The sequence below is a fragment of the Macadamia integrifolia genome, chromosome 8 (assembly GCF_013358625.1).
Source record: "Macadamia integrifolia cultivar HAES 741 chromosome 8, SCU_Mint_v3, whole genome shotgun sequence".
In the NCBI taxonomy this organism is placed as follows: domain Eukaryota; kingdom Viridiplantae; phylum Streptophyta; class Magnoliopsida; order Proteales; family Proteaceae; genus Macadamia; species Macadamia integrifolia.
The window spans coordinates 29,594,304-29,618,343 of NC_056564.1; the positions used below are offsets into that span (position 1 = coordinate 29,594,304).

The 24,040-nt window shown below is 36.0% G+C and overlaps 2 protein-coding genes and 1 long non-coding RNA gene across 11 annotated transcripts in view; 1 reads left to right on the forward strand and 2 right to left on the reverse strand.

Annotated features, from left to right (window-relative positions):
* Nucleotides 1-7,153, reverse strand: part of LOC122086484 (DAR GTPase 2, mitochondrial) — a 55,189-nt gene extending 48,036 nt beyond the window's left edge. For 4 of the 6 annotated variants that reach the window (XM_042655299.1, XM_042655298.1, XM_042655297.1 and 1 more), the window contains exons 1-2: nucleotides 6,992-7,153; nucleotides 6,592-6,696 (exon numbers count right to left, since the gene is read on the reverse strand). In XM_042655299.1, coding sequence (XP_042511233.1) covers nucleotides 6,592-6,696; nucleotides 6,992-7,153 — 267 coding nt within the window. Of the gene's footprint in view, nucleotides 1-6,591; nucleotides 6,697-6,803; nucleotides 6,969-6,991 lie in introns of those variants that run through there. The other 2 variants (XM_042655300.1, XM_042655301.1) reach the window with 2 other exon arrangements.
* A 107-nt stretch (nucleotides 7,154-7,260) lies between these two features.
* LOC122086486 lies at nucleotides 7,261-17,967 on the forward strand. 4 transcript variants are annotated; one of them, XR_006142440.1, is made up of 7 exons: nucleotides 7,261-7,399; nucleotides 7,507-7,607; nucleotides 7,744-7,876; nucleotides 9,538-9,614; nucleotides 9,797-9,966; nucleotides 17,452-17,527; nucleotides 17,710-17,967. It is a non-coding gene; the product is annotated as an uncharacterized LOC122086486 (long non-coding RNA). The 4 variants fall into 4 exon arrangements; XR_006142442.1 differs by having other exon boundaries at nucleotides 7,399-7,434; XR_006142439.1 differs by having other exon boundaries at nucleotides 7,507-7,876.
* A 1,594-nt stretch (nucleotides 17,968-19,561) lies between these two features.
* LOC122087450 (NAC domain-containing protein 71-like) lies at nucleotides 19,562-22,650 on the reverse strand. Its single transcript, XM_042656596.1, has 5 exons — nucleotides 21,970-22,650; nucleotides 20,822-21,099; nucleotides 20,406-20,729; nucleotides 19,981-20,263; nucleotides 19,562-19,904 (listed from the first exon to the last, which is right to left on the reverse strand). Exons 1-5 carry the CDS (start codon nucleotides 22,124-22,126, stop codon nucleotides 19,813-19,815), a joined length of 1,134 nt encoding a protein of 377 aa, XP_042512530.1. The 5' UTR covers nucleotides 22,127-22,650; the 3' UTR covers nucleotides 19,562-19,812.
* Between the last annotated feature and the right edge of the window lie 1,390 nt (nucleotides 22,651-24,040).

The following is a 24,040-nucleotide window of genomic DNA, read 5'->3' on the forward strand; positions in this document are numbered from 1 at the left end:
CTACTCCTTCGATTCTTCTCCGGTGGCTTCTCCTTCTCCTCCGACAGCCTTCGGCAACATCCGACGACCTCCGGCGACCTCCAGCGAAGTGTTCTTCCACATCTTCAGGTATGTTTTAGTTTATATTTCTAATTTCTGATTTGTGAGCTTTTTTTTCTCTTTTCTTCTTTCTTCTCCCTTCTTTCATATTGATCATACACTATATAGTTTTTGTTTCTCTCTTCTTCTTTCATATTGATCATACACCATACGGTTTTTGTTTCTCTCTTCTTCTTTCTTCTCTCTTCTTCTTTCTTCTTCTTTCATCTTCATCAGACACCATACAGTGTGTCGGTGACTCGGTCGGTGAAACTTGAGACTTCGTGTGATTATTTTTTTTTTCTTCCTATGATGACTGTAATGACTTGAGATGACCTGTTGTTTGTCATGCAAGTATGCAACCCTGTAGTAATCTGATTGGAATAAGGGTTTACTGATCTGTCTCAGAAGAGTAAATGGTCTTTTTTGGGTTGCCTATTCAATTCATCATTTTGTTTCACAAATCACTGGCATTTAATTCTAATATTACATTTGGAATAAATGATGTGCAAACTTATCAAACTCAATTTGGAAATTTACCTGTAAATGATAGGTTCAGTCTAGTTTGGCTGGTTGACTAGTGTAGGTTTTTTTTTTTTTTTTTAATAACATTAGGGCTTAACATATTTATTAAAATAATTTTGGAGAAATCAGAAGAAAAAACTGAGTTATGTAAAGAAAATCTCATAGAAAGGCTATCTGAATTTGAGCTTATAAATGAGAAGCACAAGTTTTGACTCTACATTTGACTCCATTTTGTATAGATTGCGCTAATCTTTGCACTTGGTTAAATATTACTAATATTATGACTAAATTAGAGGGTTAATACAATCTGTGAAAGGACACACTTAATTTTTATTGCTACTAGGATTGCTAATTGTGCTATTTTTCCTGGAGTTGTGCTATTTTTCCTGGAGTACTTTTTCTTTTTCTTTTTCTTTTTCTTATTCTATTTTCCCATATCTCTTTAATGGAGGCATTTGCTTTTATTACCGTATTACTTAATAGACTAATATTCCCTTTATAGTAGTAATATTCCCTTTTATCACCTTTTTCTTATTCTAATTACCTTTTTACATTACAGTCTTAAACAAAGAGACAAGTTGAATCCACTCATCTATGGAAACAATTGGCAGTAACAGTGGGGATGAAAATACAAGTACTGCTGCTACTGCACAATCAATGATTGATTCAAGCAAGGATCCAAAAAGGAGAGCTAAATCAAATGATCCTGGATGGAAATATGGGTATTGGCCTGACGTATTAGACAGAAATTAGATTAAGTGTACTCTTTGTGGGAAGGATGTCAAGGGAGGAATAAAACGATTGAAGCAACATCTTATTGGTGGCTATGGAGATGTAGCCAAGTGTGTGAAAACAACGGAAGCAATTGCCAACGAGATGAGAGATGCAATCTTGAAGAACCAGAGGAAGAGGAACCTTGATTGTTTGGATGATTTCGATGTTAGTGATGGACCTACAAAAGTAACGGGACCACAACAGAATATAGTATCCAATTTGGGGGTCTCATTTCCTATCCCTAGCTCCAGGACAACTTCCAGAAGAAATAAAGCTATCATTCAAACACAATCCAAACAACAAGTAAGGGATCCCATGGATAAACATGTGAAGAGGACTCCTGAAGAAGTGGTTGCAGATAGGCGGGGTAATGGTTCATATCAGACAACAATGGAGAACCGAGTAAAAGGAGAAGAAGAAAGAGATAAACTTCGTTCTTACTTTGCAAGGTGGGCTTATGAGAGTGGTGTTCCATTTAATGCTTTAAATTTAAGGAGTTTTGAGGAATTGGTAGAAGTTATTGGTCAATATGGACCAGGTTTCAAGCCCCCTTCAATTCATGACTATAGGGGGCCTCTATTGAAGTCTGAAAAGGATAAAATTGATGAACTAAAGGTGAAGTATCAAGGATATTGGATATGAGTGCACACTCATGTCTGATGGGTGGACAGACAAGAGAGGAAGGCACCTAATTAATTTTCTTGTCAACTGTCCGTAGGGGACTTTTTTTTTGGACTTTGTGGATGCATCTAACCAATCACAAATGGCTGAAAAGTTATTTAAGCTACTTGATAGTAAGGTTGAAGAGATTGGTGAAGATAATGTGGTTCAAGTAGTCTCTAATAATGCTGCTAACTATGTTGCAGCAGGTCGACTACTAATGGAGAAAAGGAAAAGGTTATTTTGGAGTCCATATGTAGCTTATTGCATAGACCTTATGATGGAGGAAATAGGCAAATTATGCTCTTATATGTCTGTTATATCGAAGGGCAGGAAATTAACTGCATTCATCTACAAGCATACTCGTCTTCTTGAAGCTATGAGGCAAAAAACAGAAGGAGACTTAGTGAGGGCTGAAGTGACTAGATTTGCCTCTTCCTTTTTGACACTCCAGAGCTCATATAAGCACAAAGAATCTTTGAAAAAATTATTTGTTGATGATGAATGGTCTCGTTCTAAGCTTGCATCTACAGAGGCAGGGAAGAAAGCTTCTGAGACTGTGTTTGCTACAACATTCTGGAATGGTGTGATGGATTGTATAAGAGCATCACAGCCTCATCTTCAACTCTTGAGGATTGTAGATGGTGATGAGTTGCCTGCTATGCCTGAAGTATATATGGCAATACAAGTGGCAAAGAAGAACATAAAAAAAAAATTTGGAGACAATGAAAGGAAATGGAAGAAAATCATAGCGATTGTTGATCACCGTTGTGAGACTATGATGAATGGATCAATATATTTAGCTGCATTTTTCCTCAATCCAAACAAGTTCTTTAAGGCAATAGCAGCTAATCCAGATAATGAGTTGGACTTAGCTCAAAAAGTAGGTGATGCCTTCAATGATGTTCTTATAAGGATGGTGCCTGATGAGACCTTGCAAGATAAGATCATTGTCCAGGTTGACAAGTATACCACTGTTCAAGGGAGTTTTGCAAAGGACATGGCGATTAGACAAAGGGACAAGTTGAATCCTAGTAAGTATATTTCCTTTTAAAGTTCTAATTAGTTTAGAACTTTATATGTTGATATTTTACAGTTTTGCAAAGGACATGGCGATTAGACAAAGGGACAAGTTGAATCCTAGTAAGTATATTTCCTTTTAAAGTTCTAATTAGTTTAGAACTTTATATGTTGATATTTTACTTAACCTAATTTTTTTATATTATATATTTATAATCTCTTGGTGGTCTCAACATGGAAGTACTGCTCCTGACCTTTCAAAGCTTGCATTGCGCATACTTGGTCTTTGTTGCTCATCTTTTGGTTGTGAGCGCAATTGGAGCACATTTGAATTTGTGAGTATTGACTATTGAGTTCTGAGTACATGTACTTCACTTAATATGGTTTTATTGAAGATAAGTAGATAACCTCACATTATTAATGTTTTTTAGATTCACACTAAGAAGAGGAATAGGTTAGAGCATCAGCGGTTAAATGATCTTGCCTACATTTAATATAATCGCCGACTTCAAGCAAGGTTCCAAGGAAGAAAAGAACAATACAGAAACTACAATCCATTGTTGCTCGATGAGCTTAATTGGAGTAGTCAGTGGATGATTGGTGAATCAGAGGATGAATTCGTTCATCCTGAGAATGATCTCACTTGGAGAGATGTTGATAGAGAACTTGGAGCATCTTCATCATATCAAGGTCACAATAGACCAAGGAGGGCTCCAGCATCTACCAGTGGAACCAATCTTTTTGCTATACCCGACGTGGTAGGAGGGTTGAGCTTGAGGATTCTTCAGATGAAGAAGTGGATGAGATGAGTGAAGAGGATATTCGTGATGATGAAAACATTGAGGATGATTATGGTATAGCTCCAAATGATGCAAGCCAGCAACAGAATGCAGATGAAGAAGAAGATTTTAATTTAATTACTGATTTGGATTGAAAGTCTTTGAGTCTTTAAACTTTGAAGTATTTTGAGTCTTTAAACTTTAAAGTTTTTTAAGTCCTTGAACTTTGAAGTATTTGACTTTCATTGTTTACTAAATTTTTAGCATTTTAGTTTATTTTATGTTTTTTCTTCATTGAAGTTTAAATTTTTTTAGAATGATTAAGAATCCCCAGGTTAGTCACTTCTCATCCATTTAATTTGGCATCTCAATTTTTACTTTCGATGTGTTTTAATTCTAAGTTCTTAACTACTTCTTTGACAGGAGTAGAAATATAGTGGATGACCTTAGGGTTTAGGCACTCATTATGGCATCATAGAGGTAAGTATAATAAATACTTGTATCTTTATGTCTTCTTTTCTTTATATTTATAATTTTGTTTCATAATTATGTATTTATATTATATGTTAATATGTTATGATGATTGATGATTGAATATTGATGATTGAGATTGATGATTGATGATTGATGATCAATGAAGATGAACTTAGTTTATTCACTTTATTGATTTGTTTTCTTGATGAATATCTTACATTGGTATGAATATGAACCTTTAATATTTATTTAGCATATGAGTAATAGGATTCAACTAGGATTTGAGTCAAATAGATTGGTTTTATAAAAAAAAAAAATTACACAGGAAAGCTTTAGTCAATAAAGCGACGCTTTATGCCCACCTTGTTGTTAAGGTGCTCCGAAAGACCCTCAAACACCTCCGTCGCCTTACCGCCTTAAAAACTATGCTTTTAGGTTGGCTTGATGGGGTTTATTTAGTTTCTAATTTCAGCATTATTTTGTTTCCAAATTCAGTACTTAGTTAGCTTCTAATTTCAGTACTTGTAATTCCTAGTTTCTATTTCTAGTTTTAGTAACTAGAAGAGTTTCTATTTTCTTTAATTTCCTATTTCAGTTTTTGGAAACTAGAGTTAGTATCAATTTTCTTGTAAGCCCATCATTGTTATAAATAAAGTAGAGGGCTCCCATTAAGCCCCACGATTTGATGAATGAAAAAATGCTATGTTGTTGTTGCTCTTCTGAGTTTGCTTTGTGTGTGATCAAAGTGGTGGTCTTGTGTTTGATCAAGGCTGAAGGAATTGGTGTTTGATCCAATTGACTCTTTGCGGCCTGAAGTCCAAGAGGTCTCTTCAACTATTCTATCTATCTTCCTCAATTTCTCTAAAGAATTCAAGGTGATTTAAAGGCTATACTACTGCCACACAGATCAGGTATTTAGCTTTCAATTTCTGCCCAGAAATTCTTTTAAAAGTCTCAATTGGTTACTTGATCTCTGTACTACCTGCAGCCTTCAGATTAGGCTGAAACTTTGATCGAGTCTTCCTTCCTACTGGAGTGAAACTCAATCCAAACCTAGGCTAGATCTGAGCCGTCAATTGCAAGTTATTAAAAATCACCCTATTTTGTCCTGTAGTGATTTTACCAGGACAGAATCTGGTTCGATTGTTTGGACAGTCCTATTCTGTTTTCTGTTAGGTCTAATATTGATTTGGGTCTGTTATCGTCCTAAAACTACTGCTGATTCATTCCTATTTGGTCACTGCTGATCTGTTCTAAGTATTATTGGATATTTTGACCTAATACGTTCTGTTTTCTGAGATCGATAGATACATCTGGTTGTTCCTGATTTTTGTGGATGTTTGCTCACAATTTATGATCTGTTATGACCCTATTCCTATATCTGATTTAGTCTTTTAACCTGGGTTATTCTTTCCAGTTTCTGGATTCGAAACTCTGAGTTACAGATCTGTTTTTTTTTCCCTTTATTCTGATCTGTGGTATTGTTGTCCTACCTTGGTTATTATGGTTGTTCTTTGGTTTGAAAGTTCCTGCAGTTTGGGTCTAGTTTGACTTGTCAAATCTAGTCCTACATTAGAGAGAGAGAGAGAGAGAGAGAGAGAGAGAGAGATTTCTTTTTTACATAAGCAGTCTTAGAGATAGAAACTTCCTAATATGAAAAATAGAAACAACTACATAATCCCATATTGGACTTAAATACCTAATAATTGGCCTTATAGAATTGGCATATTATAATAGAAAACCAAAAACAATTAGTCAATGACCCATATAACCCATTGGGCATTCAAAATTATGCCTATTAGTCCATTCTTGGCCCAGTTTGACCCTTGTTGCTGGCCTTCTTGTCCTTCTGAACTGCATCACTCAACTTCACATAAAGGTTCAAAAACCAGTATTAGAAGTAATATATTTATCATTAAAAGAGTTGAACATCATTAAGCAATTAAGCAAACAAAAAGATATCTGTCTGTACTCTGTAGTACATGTTTGTTTCTTCTCACAGTCAAAACAATCAATAAACATCACACCTTTCCTCGAGAAATTCCAACAATTCTCTAACATCTTAGCACATCATTTGTAGTGGAGATCGATAAAGAAAATTGTTCTCCATTTTTATCCGAAATTTTGCTCTCCCACTGTTTGCTAAGTTAAGGTATTTTACATATAAATCTCAAACCAACATCATTTAAGCCAATTAATTCACTCTTAATAAGGAACTAATTAATTCACTCTAGTAATGAACTAATTATCAAAAATAATAAATAAATAAATAAGAAGATACCTGTGTTTGCAAGCGATCAGCAAGGTCCATCTTGTTCAACACTATGATATGCATTGAGGAAGATGAAAAATGCCTCAGGTCTTCATATGCTGACGAAATTGGAATCTTAAAACAAACAAACAGACAAATATGCCTAGTTACTAAAAACATAAATAACAGTCTTAGTATCATCATCTGCAGAATTAACTAGAAACAAATAATTCCAAATCAACCTCATTGTACACTAATTTTCTTCCAGAACTGCAAAGGGCTATGAAAGAACCACTCAGAAATTTCACCGAGCAGATTGAATACTTGATCCATTAGTGAGTTAACACGGATATTTAAGAGGACTTTTTCGTCCTTATCATGCTAGGAATCAAACACAGAGAGAAATAGTAGGTAAATGAGAATGGCGAACCCTTGCATCTCTGACTTCGAGAGTAAAATCTACCAAAGGAACCCGCTCCATAATGGCACGAGAGGCCGCAGCCATGTGAGAAGTGAACCACCCCGACCTTTTGTTCGTTCCTGCCTTCTTGACGGCAGCCCCCAAACGCCTTGCCAATGCAGCAGTCTCCATTTCCAAAAACTCCAGAAGTTCAGAGTAGAGTAACGGCTAGAAATTCAAAGTCCATCGCCATGAAAGTTCAATGGAGCTTCCCACCTTGCCTCCCTTCTCTCTTAAAGCGGCAAAATTACGAATGAGTAATGGACCAACCGTTCAGAACTAAAGGGTTTTGTTTTTAAAGACGAAAATGCCCCTACTTATGCAGAATCTTGTATTCTCCAACAGTTGAGCTTTTCCATTTCAGTTTCTAGCTACTTGGTATGCTCCTTTGATCTTCAATCTCAAGCTTTCTGGTAATTAGTTTCTTTTGGGTTCTCTTTTTTTCTTGATTTGCACTAATACACTTCTCTTGGGTCTCGCTTCAGATGCCCATTTCTTCTGGTGCATAACAGTTGCTGGTGGAGATGGTTGGAGTCCACAGGGATTAGAAGCCTCAGAAATTGCCTTCCCATTTCCAAAGTCAGAGGTCTGGATTTAATACTTCATAAGTCTTAGCTTTAATTCCATTTTGAATCTAATCATAATTAGAGTGATGCGTTTCTAACCTTCTATTCTAATTTTATACACAAATTTTCATTTTTCTTCTCTGAGCATAAGCGAAGGTTGAGGTTGAGTCAGTCAAGACTCAAGATAGAGACGGTTTGAGTCCAAGCTCTGTTGCCTTGATGCGCAAAGAATGAGAATTTGCTTGATGCTTGTGTTACCTTGAGTTACAAATGCTTATGCTTGTTGAAGGTATTTCCTTCTCAGTATTTTGCCCTTATCTTTGAAGCTTGAACGAAAATTTAAGAAAATCTGGAATGGAATTTATGCACTTGAAATAACAAGTACTCATGGATGTGGCTTTTGTGAGTTTGAGCTATTATCTATTTTTTGTACCACTGTGCTACTGATCTAATTGTGTATGTTTTCTTGCTTCTGTCTCTACCAAAATCTATTATGTATGACGATATCAACATTATGTATTTCATATTTGTGAATGTAATCCACTACATGTTTATATTGCTAGTAAGATTTATCAAGCCAATTATGTATCTTGTATGCGTCGTAATTTAAATATGTGAATTTTCTATGTTGGATTTGTATTGTTTCAAAAAATGAACCAATACAAGCTTTTAAATTTTTGGGGAAACTAAAAGCTTAAAGATCCATAAATGCAGCTTCTTTAAGAAGGTTTTTATGGAAAGGGAAGAGGGCAGACAACAAAACAAACTTTTATTTTCTGAGAAGTTTTAGGGAAGGATATATCCTTCTTCCTCTTCAATTCTTCTTTTCCAACGCCTTTTTTATGGCATCAGACAGCTCCACTTCACATTCCTCTTAGTAGAATCTTTGATGGAAAATTGAAGTGTTTGTTACACCTTTCATGGGTGTTCAGACCGGCCGTTAATACTCTTTATTTAAATTTAAAGAAATAAATTATATCTTGAGTCGAGCTTGAGGGACCCCACTGCATTCAGATTGGTTGTCTAAATACAATTTTTAAGAATTACTAAAGGTGATGGGGAAGGTATAGGTAAGTAAAGAACTGTTCTTTCTATTCAGTTTGAAGAAAGTAATATAAATGATGGAGAGGAGTTTTCTGTCTGGGAGTGTGGCCTACGCCAGCACCACCTGGTATCTCTCCTCCCCCAAAGAGAGGCAGAGACGTCCGTAGGCGATGCTGCCTAGCAGAAAAACATTTTCTTATAAATTATAAACATTCAAAGACTGGATTCAGCAAGAGACTCATCCAGTCTCCCGACCAGAATACTTTCTTATAACAGTATTACAGTTATAAATCTTTTATTAGGAAAATTGCAGTGTTTGCAATTATAGGTATTATATATTTGTCCAGCATACATGATAAAAAAAATAAAAGTGCACTGTTACTCTTAGTACTCCAAAAGATGTGGAAGTTATGGGCTTAAACTGAGCAGTTAGTGCCTTATGTAACTCATGTCATCAATCTCTGAAACCTAATCAACTCAACAAAGTGAATATGACCCAGTTGAGAGTTTAAGCATTGGTAGAAGACAAAAGAAGCCTTAAAATTCATGAACTCCATTCTTTTTCTTTTTTCCGCAGGGGATTCAGCAGCTCCTATTTTTCACGGAAAATTGAATTATTGGGATCAGAACAGAACAAATAATGAGAAAAGTAGAATCTATTGAGCATTATGTATCTTGGGCATATAAGAGAATCATCCAGAAATATTAAAAAAAAAAAAAAAAAAGTAATTTCTGCAACAGTTAAAATATCCACTTGGGTTGTAGCCACATGGTATTCTCTACGCTACTCAATCTTCCACTCAAGCTTTCACAGAGTTAATGTCTTCTATTTCTCTATTGCTTGACTAGTTCATTACTTCTTCTCTATTGATTATTCTAGTATTGTTTTCTTTTTTCTTGATTTAGAGACTCAATTCTTCCGTTGCAAACAATTGACCTAAAGATGGAGATTGGTTCAATACCATAGCTGAAGAAGCTAAGAGGTTGTCTCTCCAAAATTTGTTCAATTTAACCACAATTGCTTGTGTCATAGAAATTGAAGGATGCTTTTTTAATCTTATCATATATACCTCTAACTGGGCTTCGTTTTCTTCCTAATCTTGAGATATGGCTATCTGACCTTCTATTATGATTTTATTGCCCCAATTTTACTCTCTTTCCCCAGGGCGCAGGTTGAGTTAATCAAGAAGGGAGTGTTCAGGAGGTGTAGTAGGAGAGAGATGGTGATTAGGAGACTTGGTAGAAATTGATTCAAATCCATCACTGGGTGCCTATGACTGGGTCCATGCTTAATGTTTGTGCTAGTCCAAATTACAAGTGATACCGAGTCTGAAGGTTGTCTTTTTTTTTAGTTCTGTAGCCTCATTTCTTAAGCATGAACCAGGAGTAATTTTCACTAAACATAATCTGCAAATCTCAAATGAAATACTTAGCAAGTTTGAGCATGTTTTTGTGCACTTGAGATTATTAATTATGTGTTGGATATCTTTTTACAACTTTGAGCCTTTTGAATTTTTTATGCACTGTCATGCAATTTAACTACTTGTATACATTTTCCTGTTTCTGACCCTAGCTACCACAATATTATCTCCGTAGATAGATTAAAGACATATATTTTACGTGTTTGTGAATGAAAAAATCCAGGACTTGTTACCTATCCCAAAAAAAAATAAAAAATAAAAAATAAAAAAAAATAAAAATACCCATCACGTGTTTTTTGTCACTGTTTTTCTTCTTTTTTTTTGGGGGGGGGGGTGTGGGGGGGTATGGGGTGGTACTATATCTAGTCAGATTTAGTGAACCAATTACATAAGATGTGAGAATGGTTTATAAATTTGTGAATTTTCCAGTAACAGTAAAAGTAAAGTAATATATAACTACTAATAAATACTTTTCAGTGAAACAACTATTTCCAGAATTCCTGTGTTCCTATTTCGAAAGGAAAGGGGATCTGGATAATTTGTCTTATTTGTGTTCTTGACAAGGATAAAGCTATTTTAGTTAGAGCTTTTATTCATCACACTTTTAGATAGAATGTTAAAACCGTACTTACAAAGAAAATTAGTTAAATATATATATATATATATATCTTATCCATATCCACTTTATGAACCTTCCCTTTATTGTGGAGAATGGCAGGAATCTTAGCATTGTAGGTACTATGAGTAGAGTAGAGATAGAATATATTTAGACAATACGAAATGTCACTTTTTGGTAAGTAAGAACTTAAAGGATCCATTAGTGAAACTTCTTTAAAAATATTCTTATGGAAAGTGATTAGGCAGAGGACAACCCTTTTTGTCCTGAGAAGTTTCAATAGAGAAGGATATATGCTTCTTCCTCTTTGATTTCTAGGCCCACCACCTTTCTAATGACTTCAAGGTGGCTCCACATTGTTTATTCCTCTTACTTGAATATTTGAAGACAAATTGTAACTTCTTGCCTATGCCTTTCTTTGTGTTCAAACCGGCAGGCTAATACTCTTCTTTTGAAGTTACATATAAATTTCACATTGAGCTTGTGGGACTAATGCAGGAGTAGATTATAAGAAACTACCCCAGCAGTTTATAACCCCAAATAATACAAATAGAATCAGGAAACAAAGAAATAAGACCATCAAATAAACCCCCAAGGATATAATACTCATATAGGAGCAAAACCAACCCAAAACCCAACCCGATAGGAGAGAGAAAGACCTCCCATAGAGCTGGAGAGAGAGAGGTGCAGCCAGATCTGTGGGATTCCGATTGAGCTGCACTCTTGGGCATAGATAGTCCCTAGGGAAGGTACAAAAACCCCCAAAGTTGAGAGGCTTCTGACGGCTGGTTGTGAAGTTACAAACTTTCTTGATTTTCTGACCTAGGAGAAAGAAAACTTCAGGATTCTGCAGAACAGCAGCTGGTCGACTTCAAATGGTCTTCAAGAGAGGATAAATTGATCTTCTAAAAGTGTAGAACTAGTCCCCAAAAGGATCTGCAAACCAGATCTCAGACTTGGGCAGCAATGAGGGTCGATTGGCTTCAAGAATAGGACCTCTATGCTGATCGATTCTGGTTTTTAATATTTTGACAGATATGAACTTCTTTAATAATCACAGCAACAGTAAACATAAACAGCAGCAATTAAGAATGAAAATAGATAGATTAAACAAAGAAGAAACAAGGGAAAGTGGGAGAGGAGGTGACTATCTCAGCCTGGGCTTCTCACCCACAACTATCTCAACTGCTCTAAGCATTTAGTTGCAAACTTTATTTTCATTCAAATCTGTTCAATAATGGTACATATGCCTCTCTATTTACAGAGGGGAAGTTTACAATCATACTAAGACTAGGAGCTAGTTTCCAAAGAGGACTAGACACTCCTACTACAACTAGGAATTCAAAATAGGACTAGGACTTGACTTTATGACTCCGACATGGAGTAGGATTAACTAACTAATAGTCCATATAGGACTTTACACTCGATGGGCCCCATGGGCCTTTATTGAATTAAAACAACTTAAATAAAAACACTTAATATAAATCCCGTTTTCCTACCTTCTACCCATATTTTAGGCCCATTAAAGGGGTTCATTTCAAAGAAAACCCATAGGATCAAAGGCCCAACACATACATAACACAACCCAAGGCTTATTTGCAATAAAATAAGCCCAAGTGACTTATCTACATCAGGGACCCATTGTATTCAGGCTGGTCAGATAAAGTACAAATTTTAATAACTATGACAGCGGAGGGGTTTCGGGCTTAGGCTCAGCAACTAGATAATTAAATAAATGTTCATTATTTCAGTTTCAAATAACATAAATTCAGATAAAAATGACAAACATTTCAACTATGTATGGCTTTATTCAGGATAAGGCTCATCTAGTAATGTAGGACTAGATTTGACAACCAAACCAGACCCAAGACTGCAGGATCTTATAAACCAAAGAACAACCAAAATTCACCCAAAGGGAGACTGCAGCAATAATCCAGAATTTAACCAATAAACAGAATTTGAAAACTAGAAGTAACGAACACAGAATCCTGGAATATCGACTAGCAGAAATTCTACCAGTAAGCAGGATCAATTAACAACAGAATTAGGATAGAAAATAGGTCACAATCAGTCACCCTAAATCACAAAAATAGTATCGATCTGATAGGACAATAACACGGTGAATAAATCAACCCAGTAGCAGTTTTAGATTTAAATCAGAAACTGTTGAAGCACTAACAGCCTTCAATAATCAGAAAAGATTATTCAGCAATCCAGAAAATACTATTCAGATCAGCAGAACCAGAATCCAGAAAATAGAAATTTCAACCCACTACAAGACAAAAATCTAGAGATTTCTAATATCTCATCAATGGCTGAGCAGAATCAGCCAATATTTGGATCGATCCTCACTGGTATAGGGAGGAACTTTCAACCAAAGAAGTGGCCCAATCGGATAACCAGATCAGCTCCTTCCAGCAGGGGCGGATGCTCTGTTTTGCAGAATTTTCTGAGCAGCAGAGTGATAGATTACATACCTGGTTTTGCAGCCCTAATAAGTCTTGAAAGAGATATAAAAACCTAAGAGAATAATACTTGAAGTAGACCTCCTAGACTTCACGCCGCAAGGAGTCAATTGGATCAAACACCAATTCCTTCAGCCTTCATCAAACACAAGACAACTCTTCATGAAGAAGACAATAGCAACAGCCATTATTTTTTTATCAAAATCATTCTAGGCTTTTAGGAGCCTTCTCTTCTTTATTTATAATGTTAATGGGGGAGAGAATTACAAACTAGAAGGTTCCTCAAAAGGAAACCAAATATTCTCCTAATACAAGAGTTACTAAAAACTGAAATTAGAAACTAGTTGAAAAAGGAAACTAACTACTAATGACTTGACTCAATTAATAACTTAACTCCTAAGTAAAACAAATATAACTCAAATCAAACCCAACTAAAAAGGAAACTAACTAGTAATCCCGTACTCGATCTTAGAGCCCCCCTTTTAGACCCATAAAAGTGGTCTATTACACTCAAAACGCATGGGATCAAAGGCCCAACATGTATGGAACTCAACCCTAGGCATATTCCTAATAAAACAAGCCTATTTAGGAAACTAATCTACATTAACTCTCCCCATCTTGAAAAAATTCGTCCCCGAATTTTGCAGTGATGAGGGGGAAACAACATGTGAGTAGTAGCTTTGACCATTCCCAAACAAAATTTTGGTTGCTTGTAAACTTGTGGAATGTAGTCTTCAAGGCGTGGAGCTTTCTCTTCGAAGAACTAGGATCGCATAACAAACTCTCTATATTCGACCTTTGAATCGATACCAATTATGAATGTTGTATGCATAGAGTCATCAACGTTGGTAACCTTCTCATTAAGGATTGGAGGAACATACTCTATCTTCTCATCATGAGTCTCAAAGACTTGTTGTGGAGTGCTTTCAACCACTACATCATCGTCCACGACTTCAGTCTTGTATACTATGCCCTCTTCAATGTAGAACTCTTCTATGGAATCTTTTATCTCTTGACTTTTTGTATTTGAAGCTTCAAGAACTATCTCTTCAATGTGAACCTTAACTTCAAGTTCTTTGGTTTGAATAGAGGTATTTTCACTTCACCTAGAGGAGTTGTAGCTCTTGGGGGTGCTGAAGTGTTAGGTTTAGTGGCTGAAAATTTTTTCTTAACCTCTCTAGCTTGATGATCAAACCTTCTACCAGCCTGTGCTATGAGTTCCTCCGCTCGAAGAGTCTTGTCAAAGCAATCTCTCACTGAGAAAGTAATTGCCTTTCACTTTCCTTAATGCTTGTGCGAGAATAAAGTGCATCAAATTTGTTCATGTATTCCGCAACATTCATATTTCCTTGACGAAGAGGGTTCAGTTGGTCTTGTATGCGAGCTTTAAAATTACATGGCAAGTACTTATCAAACAATTCTTGCTTCATCTCCTCCCATGTAGTAAGTTCTCTATCACGGTCCTCAAGTTCTTGCTCATAGGTCCTCCACCAATCACGAGCAGCCTCAATTAGCTTACCATGAGCTAATTTAATTTTCCGTTTCTCAGACAGATCATAATAGTTAAAGTAGTCATCCAATGCAACTACCCAATCATAGAACAGTTGGGGGTCATGTCTACCATCACTCCTTCAGATCAAGCTTGACTTTCTGTGAATCTCCAGAGTATCTCTGATATGTGGGACGTTTAGTCTCAAAATAACCCCTTATGTGTTCTTCAAAAGTAGGTTGCACTACAAGAACCCTCTGTGGTGCTCTCATGTTAGGGTTAGCTCTCCTGTTAGCCAACTGAGCAGCTACATTCAATGGGGCTTCCACTTTGGGTGTTGTATGTGAATCACCGGTAGGTTGTTGTGGTTGGGTCTCTACAGCAACAACCTTGTATTTAGTTAAGCCTTCAATTCAGTCTGTACGGATTGTTGTTCAGCCTTCATCTCAGTCCTCATGTTTCGTAACATCTCCATAAGAGAAGCAAGGGTGGGGTGTTGTTCTCAGCCATGCTCTGATACCACTTAATGTAAGACTGGATTTGACAACCAAACCAGACCCAAGAGTGCAGGATCTTATAAACCAAAGAACAACCAAAATTCACCCAAAAGGAGACTGCAGCAATAATCCAAAATTTAACCAGTAAACAGAATTTGAAAACCAGAAGTAACGAACACAAAATTCTGGAATATCGCTAGCAGAAATTATACAGGTAAGAAGAATCAATTAACAACAGAATTAGGACAGAAAATAGGTCACAATCAGTCACCCCAAATCACAGAAATAGTATCGATCTGATAGGACAGTAACACGGTGAATAAATCAACCCAGTAGCAGTTTTAGATTTAAATCAGAAACTGTTGAAGCACTAACAGTCTTCAATAATCAGAAAAGATTATTCAGCAGTCCAGAAAATACTATTCAGATCAGCAGAACCAGAATCCAAAAAATAGAAATTTCAACCCACTACAAGACAAAAATCTAGAGATTTCTAATATCTCATCAATGGATGAGCAGAATCATCCAATATTTGGATCGATCCTCACTGGTATAAGGCGGAACCTTCGACCAAAGAAGTGGCCCAATCGGATAACCAGATCAGGTCCTTCCAGCAGGGGCAGATGATCTCTTTTGCAGAATTTTCTGGGGCAGCAGAGTGATAGTTTACATACCTAGTTTTGCAGCCCTAATAAGTCTTGAAAGAGATATAAAAACCTAAGAGAATAAAACTTGAAGTAGACCTCCTGGACTTCACACCGCAAGGAGTCAATTGGATCATACACTAATTCCTTCAGCCTTGATCAAACACAAGACAACTCTTCATGAAGAAGACAATAGCAATAGCCATTATTTTTTTATCAAAATCATTATAAGCTTTTAGGAGCCTCCTCTTCTTTATTTATAATGTTAATAGGGGAGAGAATTACAAAATAGAAGGTTCCTCAAAAAGGAAACCAAATATTCTCCTAATACAATAATTACTAAAAACTGAAATTAGAAACTAGTTGAAAAATGAAACTAACTACTAATGACTTGACTCAATTAATAACTTGACTCCTATGGAAAACAAATATAACTCAAATCAAACCCAGCTAAAAAGGAAACTAATGAAAAAATGAAACTAACTAGTAATCCCGTACTCAATCTTAGAGCCCCCCTTTTAGACCCATAAAAGTGGTCTATTACACTCAAAACACATGGGATCAAAGGCCCAACTTGTATAGAACCCAACCCTAGGCTTATTCCTAATAAAACAAGCCTATTTAGGAAACTAATCTGCATCATCTAACATGAAGATTTAATCTATTTCCTGTGTCCAGCATTGCACAGCTAAAGCCTTATTTCAGAAACTGCATATAATTAGCACTATGGATGTTAAAAATATTGCTACTAACAAATAATGTTATTTTCATTTTAATACCCAAACTATATAAAATGTATATAGGCATAAAATGAGCATTGAGTTAATTAAGTAATTCATTTCAGAGCCCTCTCAAAACCTAGTCAATCGAACCAAGTGAGTATAACCCACCCAAGAGCTCAAACAGTGATCCAGTACCCTCACAAATTCAAATTCTTTGGGTAGAAGGAAATAATTATCAAGGACTGGATTTAGAATGACTTGTCCACTATCCTGACCTAAATACTTCCTTATTCAAGTATTACAGAGATAAATCTTTTATTAGGAAAATTGCATAGTGTTTGCAATATAGGTATTATATATTTGTCAAATATACAAGATAAAAAAATATGTACTGTTACACTTAGTACTCCAAAAGATGTAAAAGTTAGGGGCTTAAACTGTACAGTTAAATCACTTATGTTACTCATGTCATCAATCTCTGAAACCTACTCAAGTCAACACAGTGAATATATATATATATATATATATTTTGGTAAGCCAACAAAATGAACATGACCTAGGTGAGAGTTTAAGCATTGATAGGAAGGAGAAGCCTCAAAAGTCACAAACTCTTCTTTTTCCTTTTTCCACAGGGGGTCAGTAGCTCCTAATTTTCACTAGAAAACTGTATTATTGGGACCAGAACAGAACAAATAATGAAAGAACTAGAATCTATTAAGCAAGATGGATCTTAGGCATATAATAGAATCATCCTGGAAATATATATATATATATATATTAAAAAAAAAAAGCCAAGTAATTTCTGCAACAGTTAAATATCCACTTGGGTTGTAGCCACTTGGTATTCTCTATGCTATTCATATTTCTACTCTCAAGCTCCCACTTGGTATCTCTCTATTGCTTGACTAGTTCCACACTTCTTCTCTATTGATTATTCAGGTATCGTTTTCTTTTGTCTTGCTTCAGATACTAATTTCTTCCATTGTAAACAATTGAGCTTAAAGTGGAGATGGTTCAACATCATATCTAAAGAAGCTAAGAGGTTGTCTCTCCAAAATCCGTACAATTCAACCACAATAGCTTGTCTTAGAAATTGGAGGATGATTTTATAATTCATCATAAATACCTCTGACTGGGCTTTGTTTTCTTCCCAACCTTGAGATATTATCTGACCTTTTATTATGATTGTATTGCCCCAATTTTTTCTCTTTCCTCTGGGTGCAGGTTAATCAAGAAGGGAGTGTTCAGGAGGTGAAGTAGGGCAGGGATGGTGGTTAGAGACTTGGTGGAAGTCGATTCAAGTCCAGGCCCTGACTGAGTCCATCCACAATGTTTATGGTAGTCCAAATTACAAGTGTTACGGAGTCGTTGAAGGTTGTCCTTTCTTAGTTCTGTAACCTCAATCTTGAACTATGAACCAGGAGTAATTTTCACTATGTATAACATGCAAATCTCAAATGAAAAGCTTAGCAGGTTTGAGCATTTTTTTTTGTGCACTTGAGATCATTGGTTATGCATTGGATATCTATTTTCCGACTTTGAGCCTTTAGAATTTTTTGTCCACCATCTTATTATTAAACTAATTGTATACATTTTCCTCTTTGTGACCCTAGCAACCACAATACCATCTGTGTATGGATTAAATATGTATTACGTATCTGTGAATGAAATCCATCACTTGTTTTTGTTGCTGGTTTTTTTTTTTTTTTCCTTTCCATTGGGGGGTTTACTATTTCTTGTCAAATTTATTGAACCAATTTCATATGATGTGAGAATGGTTTATAAATTTGTGAATTTTCCAGTAACAGTAATAGTAAAGGTAAAGTAACGTGTTATTACAAATAATAACTTTTCAATCAAACAATTATTTCCGGAATTCCCATGTTCCTATTTCAAATGAAAGGAGATATAGATAATTTGTCTTATTTTTATTCTTGATAAGGATAAAGATATTATAGTTGGATGGTTTTATGCATCACACTTTTAGAAAAAATGTTAAAACCAAGTACTAGCAAAGAAAATTAGTTAAATAAAATAAATCTATTGTCCATATCCACTTTTTGAACCGTCTCTTTATTGAGGGGGGGTGGCGAAGGGCAGTTGCGCATTTGTTTGGAATTAAGCATTGTAGGTACTATGAGTATATTAGAGGGAGAATATATTTAGACAATACAAAGTGTCACTTTTTGGGTAAGGAAGAACTTAAAGAAAAATGCTTAAGGATTCATTAGTGAAGCTTCTTTAAAAACATTATTATCAAAAGTGATTAGGCAGAGGACAGCCCTTCTTTTCCTGAGAAGCTTCAATAAAGATGAATGTATGCTTTTTTGTCTTTGATTTCTAGGCCCATCTCCTTTTTGGTGACTTCAAGGGGCTCCACTTTGCTTATTCCTCTTACTTGAATATTTGAAGGAAAATTGAAGTTCTTGCCTAGGCCTTTCTGTGTGTGCAAACTGGCGGCTAATACTCTTATTTTGAAGTTAAACGTATAAATTTCACATTGAGCTTGTGTGGGACCCATTGTAACACTGGTCAGATAAAGTACAATTTTTGAGAACTATGATAGGGGAGGGGTTAGGGGCATAGGCTGAGTAACTAGTTAACTAAAGAAATGTTCATTGTTTTCAGTTTCAAGGAAGTAATATGGATTCACATAAATGACCAACATCTGAACTCTGTATGGACAAGAATTTAATGAATAATGGCTGTATTCAGGATGAGGCTCATCCAGCATGAAGAGTAAATCTATTTCCTGTGTCTAGCATTGCACAGCTAAACCTTTATTTTGAGAGCTGCATATTGTTGGACCTATGGATATTAAAATAACAAATGATGTTATTTTAATTTTAATTCCCCAAACTATATAAAACTTATATGGTATTTTTATCTTATAATTGATATTTTCATTCTTTAGGTTATGTTTATTTTCCTCTAAGTTCAGTAATATTAAGCATTTCCTTATCTGCTCATTATCGCATTTCTAGAGTTGAGCATTGTCTTCCACTAAATCAGTTCATCACATCTCACTTCTTCTCCAATTGTTCAAACTTGATCAGTCCTACCAACGAGATTCATAGGAGGCAAACCCATTATTACATTAGAGCATAGATAACAAACTGTTCACACTTTGCCATTGAACAAACTCCAGGTGCAATCGTTAAAAGTGATAGGCACCTACTTTCTACTTAGGATAGTATCAGGGAATAGTCATTAAAAGGCATTGTCTCAGAGATCCCACTCCTGTTGATCAACTGCAGTAGGAATCACGTAATAAGGTACTAGGATGATCTATGCCATATCATACTCAGGGCTACCTTTACATCAAAATCACCAAGTTGTCGATAGGCTGCTTAGCTCTCCCAGACTCCCATCTTCACTACGTTGTCTGCAAATTGGAAGGGGGTTCCAAGCTTCAAAGCCTGCATTCAAAGCAATTATGAGCGAAAATGATATTTATAGGAGACCCATTAGAAAATGTTGTATATAGTGTTATACCATTGATGAACTGGTCTTGGCTTCTTAGTGAATCAGTTGGATTGAAGCTTTGATATGATCTATCCTCATCTCCATAAAGCATGGAGTTTATCGGTCCTGAGTAAGGTGAGATACAGCTTATTCGACTAAGATCATCTGCTAGATCAAATTCTTCCATGAAATTAGAGTAGGATGATGCAGGAGAGATTTCCACAGAACCAGAATATTCCCATGAAGTTATCGAGTTTGGAAACTCTTGGGGGTGAAAACATTCAGATCCAACATCTTGACCCTGTGGATAATCCTGTGACAAGTTGTCGAAAAGTTTTAAGAAAACTATTTCAGTACCCAAACGATCTTAAAGATAAAAAATCTTGTGATAAACTAACTCAAATCTATCTCACTTAGATCTCTCAGTCTAGTATTAATTTCTGTGAATATAGTACCTTTGAAGAGTCCAGAATTAGACTAGGTGAGACCCAGAGGCCTCCTTCATCAGTCTTGTTTGATGGCTGCTCAAAGTCTGACACTCTTGCAATTTCAGATGGGGAAGTAACAGGGCTTGAATAGTTGCTCCCCTTCTGTAGGTTAGCAGCTTGAGATGAACTTTCTCTGTGGTTTCTTAAGGGCTCAGTTGAGACTTCCAAAGTCATCATGTTCCCTCTGGCAGAAGTGACCCCTGCCCTCTTGGCCTTGTGTCCTCCTTGGTGATCTCCTATCTTCTGTCCATGATCGTTCTTCTTAACTACGCGACACAGAGCAAAAGCTCCCTGGGGAGAATTTCAATAGTCAAATACTGTCAGAGCTCAAATTTAAAGTTGAGCAATTGAAGCTATTCCCTATATGACATACTCAAATGTACCTGAAGACCAGATGATGTTTGAGAAAGATCATCACAAAGACGATACTCATGCATCACCCAGTGTGTCCGATCTCCTGAAGGTGCTCGTCCACGATAGAACACTAAGGTCTTGCGAAACCCGGCCACAGCAGACTGGCATACTATTTTCCGGTCTTTTCCAGTGGCTTTCCAATAGCCAGCTCCAGTGGCTCTATTTGTACGTGAACCATTTGGATATTTACGATCCCTGGGACAGAAGAAGAACCACTCCATATCCCGTTTTGGGAGGAATGATTTGTCTGCAATTCATAATAAACAATGCAGATTTCAATAGTTTCCCAAGAATTAACCAAAAGCAAAAAAGGAACATGTGATGTAATTTCTTTTCCCTTTCTCTGGAACTACTCTTTTTTGTAAAAAGGAGAAGAAACCCAACTGAGCCGGATTTTAAAAGAAAAAGTGAGATGATTCCCAACAAAAATAATTCTGAGTGGTGGAAGTTGTAGAGAAGAACAAAAGCCACAACAAGCACCTTTTTCTAACACACCCAAAGAAATCCAACAGTTTCGATCTCTTATTGATTACAGCAGAATGATATTCTAAGTCAGTAACATATTTGCCAGACCCATGTCATGGAAACTTGTGAATATAAATAGTGCAGAATCTTGTGGAGAGACTATGCTGGATCTAAATAAAGAGTAGTACTCAGGCCACTAAGATTTCAGAAATTCAGTGAATCCAACTATTTGGAGTTGTTTCTCAGGTCTATGAATCAAAAAGCCAGCCAATTTGGCCATGCACATTTGTGATCTGAATTGCTTAAGCCATAGCTTATAAGAAAGTCTAATGTGTGTCTGTGTGTGTGTGTGTGTTAGAATTGATGAATCTCAGAGCCAGCTTGCATGAGTAAAGCTTCTTGTAGCCTTTAAATCTGCTCCTAGTTAATATATTGTTGATGATCCCAGAGTAATTCAGCATATACAGACTCATTCTTGTGTACTTTTTCTATCAAAAAAATAGTGTATAGAACAGAAATTCCAGTGTGGGAGAACCTAATGCTTATATATTTAAAAGGAAACTAACACCAGGTAGCCAAAAATGAAACTGTAAAGAACCATATACAATTTTTTACTTTCTGAACTATTAAAAAGTATTAAGGGGTAGGGTACCTGGTAACTCCCACGGATCAAATTTATAGAGATCAATCTCTGGAATAACTTCAAGCTCAATCTCCAGCCCTTCAATCTTCCTCTTTAAATAATACCCCACTAACTCTTCATCCGTCGGGTGGAACCGAAAACCAGGGGGAAGCGATGCTCCTCCCATTTCCAACTCTTCAAGTTATTAAAATCTCCAAAAAAGTAGAAACAAGGTGGCAGCAGCTGGAAGAACTATAATTTTGAGATTTGCAGAGAAGTTCCAGTGTTGTACCTATTGAAGATTTGGAAGATCCAAAAATAATAGCTTTTGTCAACACAGACACAGAATTTCTTCTCAATAACTGAATGGAACTTCCATGGGATGCACCCCTTGTGCAATAGAACCATTCTCCCTGAATTCAAGTTTGTTCTTAGTAATAGAATCTCCCCCACCTTAGTACCAACTTTAAAAGACCCAAAAGCCAAAACCTATAGGATTTTTTAAAACAATCCTCAATTTGAAGTTGTGAAGCAGAGAACCTGAGAAGAACACTCCCAGATACCCAATTATAACTTCAAATATTGCAGTTTTTTGCAATACCCAGAAGCCAAAAAACAAACAAAATCTCATGAAATGTGAAATTCTGAATGGTAGAGGCCTTAAGATAGGTCTTGGCAGGAGTACCCTTTGTTTAGAGATTGAAGAAGAAGGGGGAGTAGAGTAGAACAGAGGAAGTTTTGGCAGTTATAAATAGAGGTGGAGGGGGACGCGGCATTCCAAAACTACACCGAAAGTTTGAGATTGCTTGTCTTGACTCTTGAGCGAACCCAAAATTCCACAAGGAGTGGTTTGAACCCAAACCAGTTCACACTATGTCCCCACTTCCCGCCAATTTCTAAAATTTAACATTAAGTTCATCTCCCCCACGTCATCATGAGTAGGACAAAAACACTTTTTTTTTAATTGCTTGATAATTACATATTTCCATTGGCCATTGGCCATTGGCTCATGGGACCCATATGGTGTGTTTCATGAAACATTCAAAAGACATTCTTATTTGTTCAAAGGAACAAAATGGATTGCTTAGGATTTTGAACCTATTTTGATGACCAGTGCCCTTTTAGTCAATGATCTTAACTGTAACTAATTATTTAGTATACAATTTTCTTCATCAAATCTAACACATTCTTGTTGGTGCTAATTTCGGGATTGATAATATTTTCTTTATTAGCTTTAAGAGGATTAGATTATCAAGACTAGTGATTCCACTCTTTTAACAAATGTAATTTACTATTGGGAGAAACAAATGATGAAAGGAATGGGTGTAATTTTTTAGCCGTAAGTTTAGAAATAATCTTGTAAGCCACATTACAGAGACTGATAGATCGAAAGTCTTCTGGTCGACATGTTTGATTTATGTATTTGATATATATTTCACTTGCTACTCTCACAATTAAAAGGTCAGGGAATTCAATCCTCATTTGGGGATTGATATATTTTGTCTTTATTAAGTGGAGAATTAGTTATCAAGAATAGTGAATACTAAAGAGAAGAGCTAAAGTGTCATTGTCCGGGTTACATAGACTAGTATTAATACACTACGCCTAGGCATTGCACTAGGAGCAATTTTGGTCAAAAAACGGATCATATTTGTAGGACTGAGCTTAATGGAGATATTGATTATGATATTATAGGCATCAAATAATAGGTGAATAGTGTTCAAAGGCCATGAGATGGTTGTTAGGTCAAAAATAAGTCTATGTAATAGTTCCTCATCGGATCACACCTCCTTAATTATCCATCCATTTAGCTGTGCTTTGCTGTCTCCGTTAAGGTACCCCCTTATTCCTGCCTCAGTAGGATTCCCTGACATCAAGTAATCGGTCATGAATAAGAGACAATCCTCATTATGGATAAAACAATTTACCCATCCACCCATAAGACCACACCTCCCCTTGTCACTGTTTAGTTTATGTATTTGATTATAGGGTCTCACCACTAACTCTCAAATTAAGAGATCAAGCTCAATTCTCCTTGGGCTTACCTATCAAAAAATAAATAAATAAATAAATAATCTCAGGGTTTGCATAATCAAAGTGA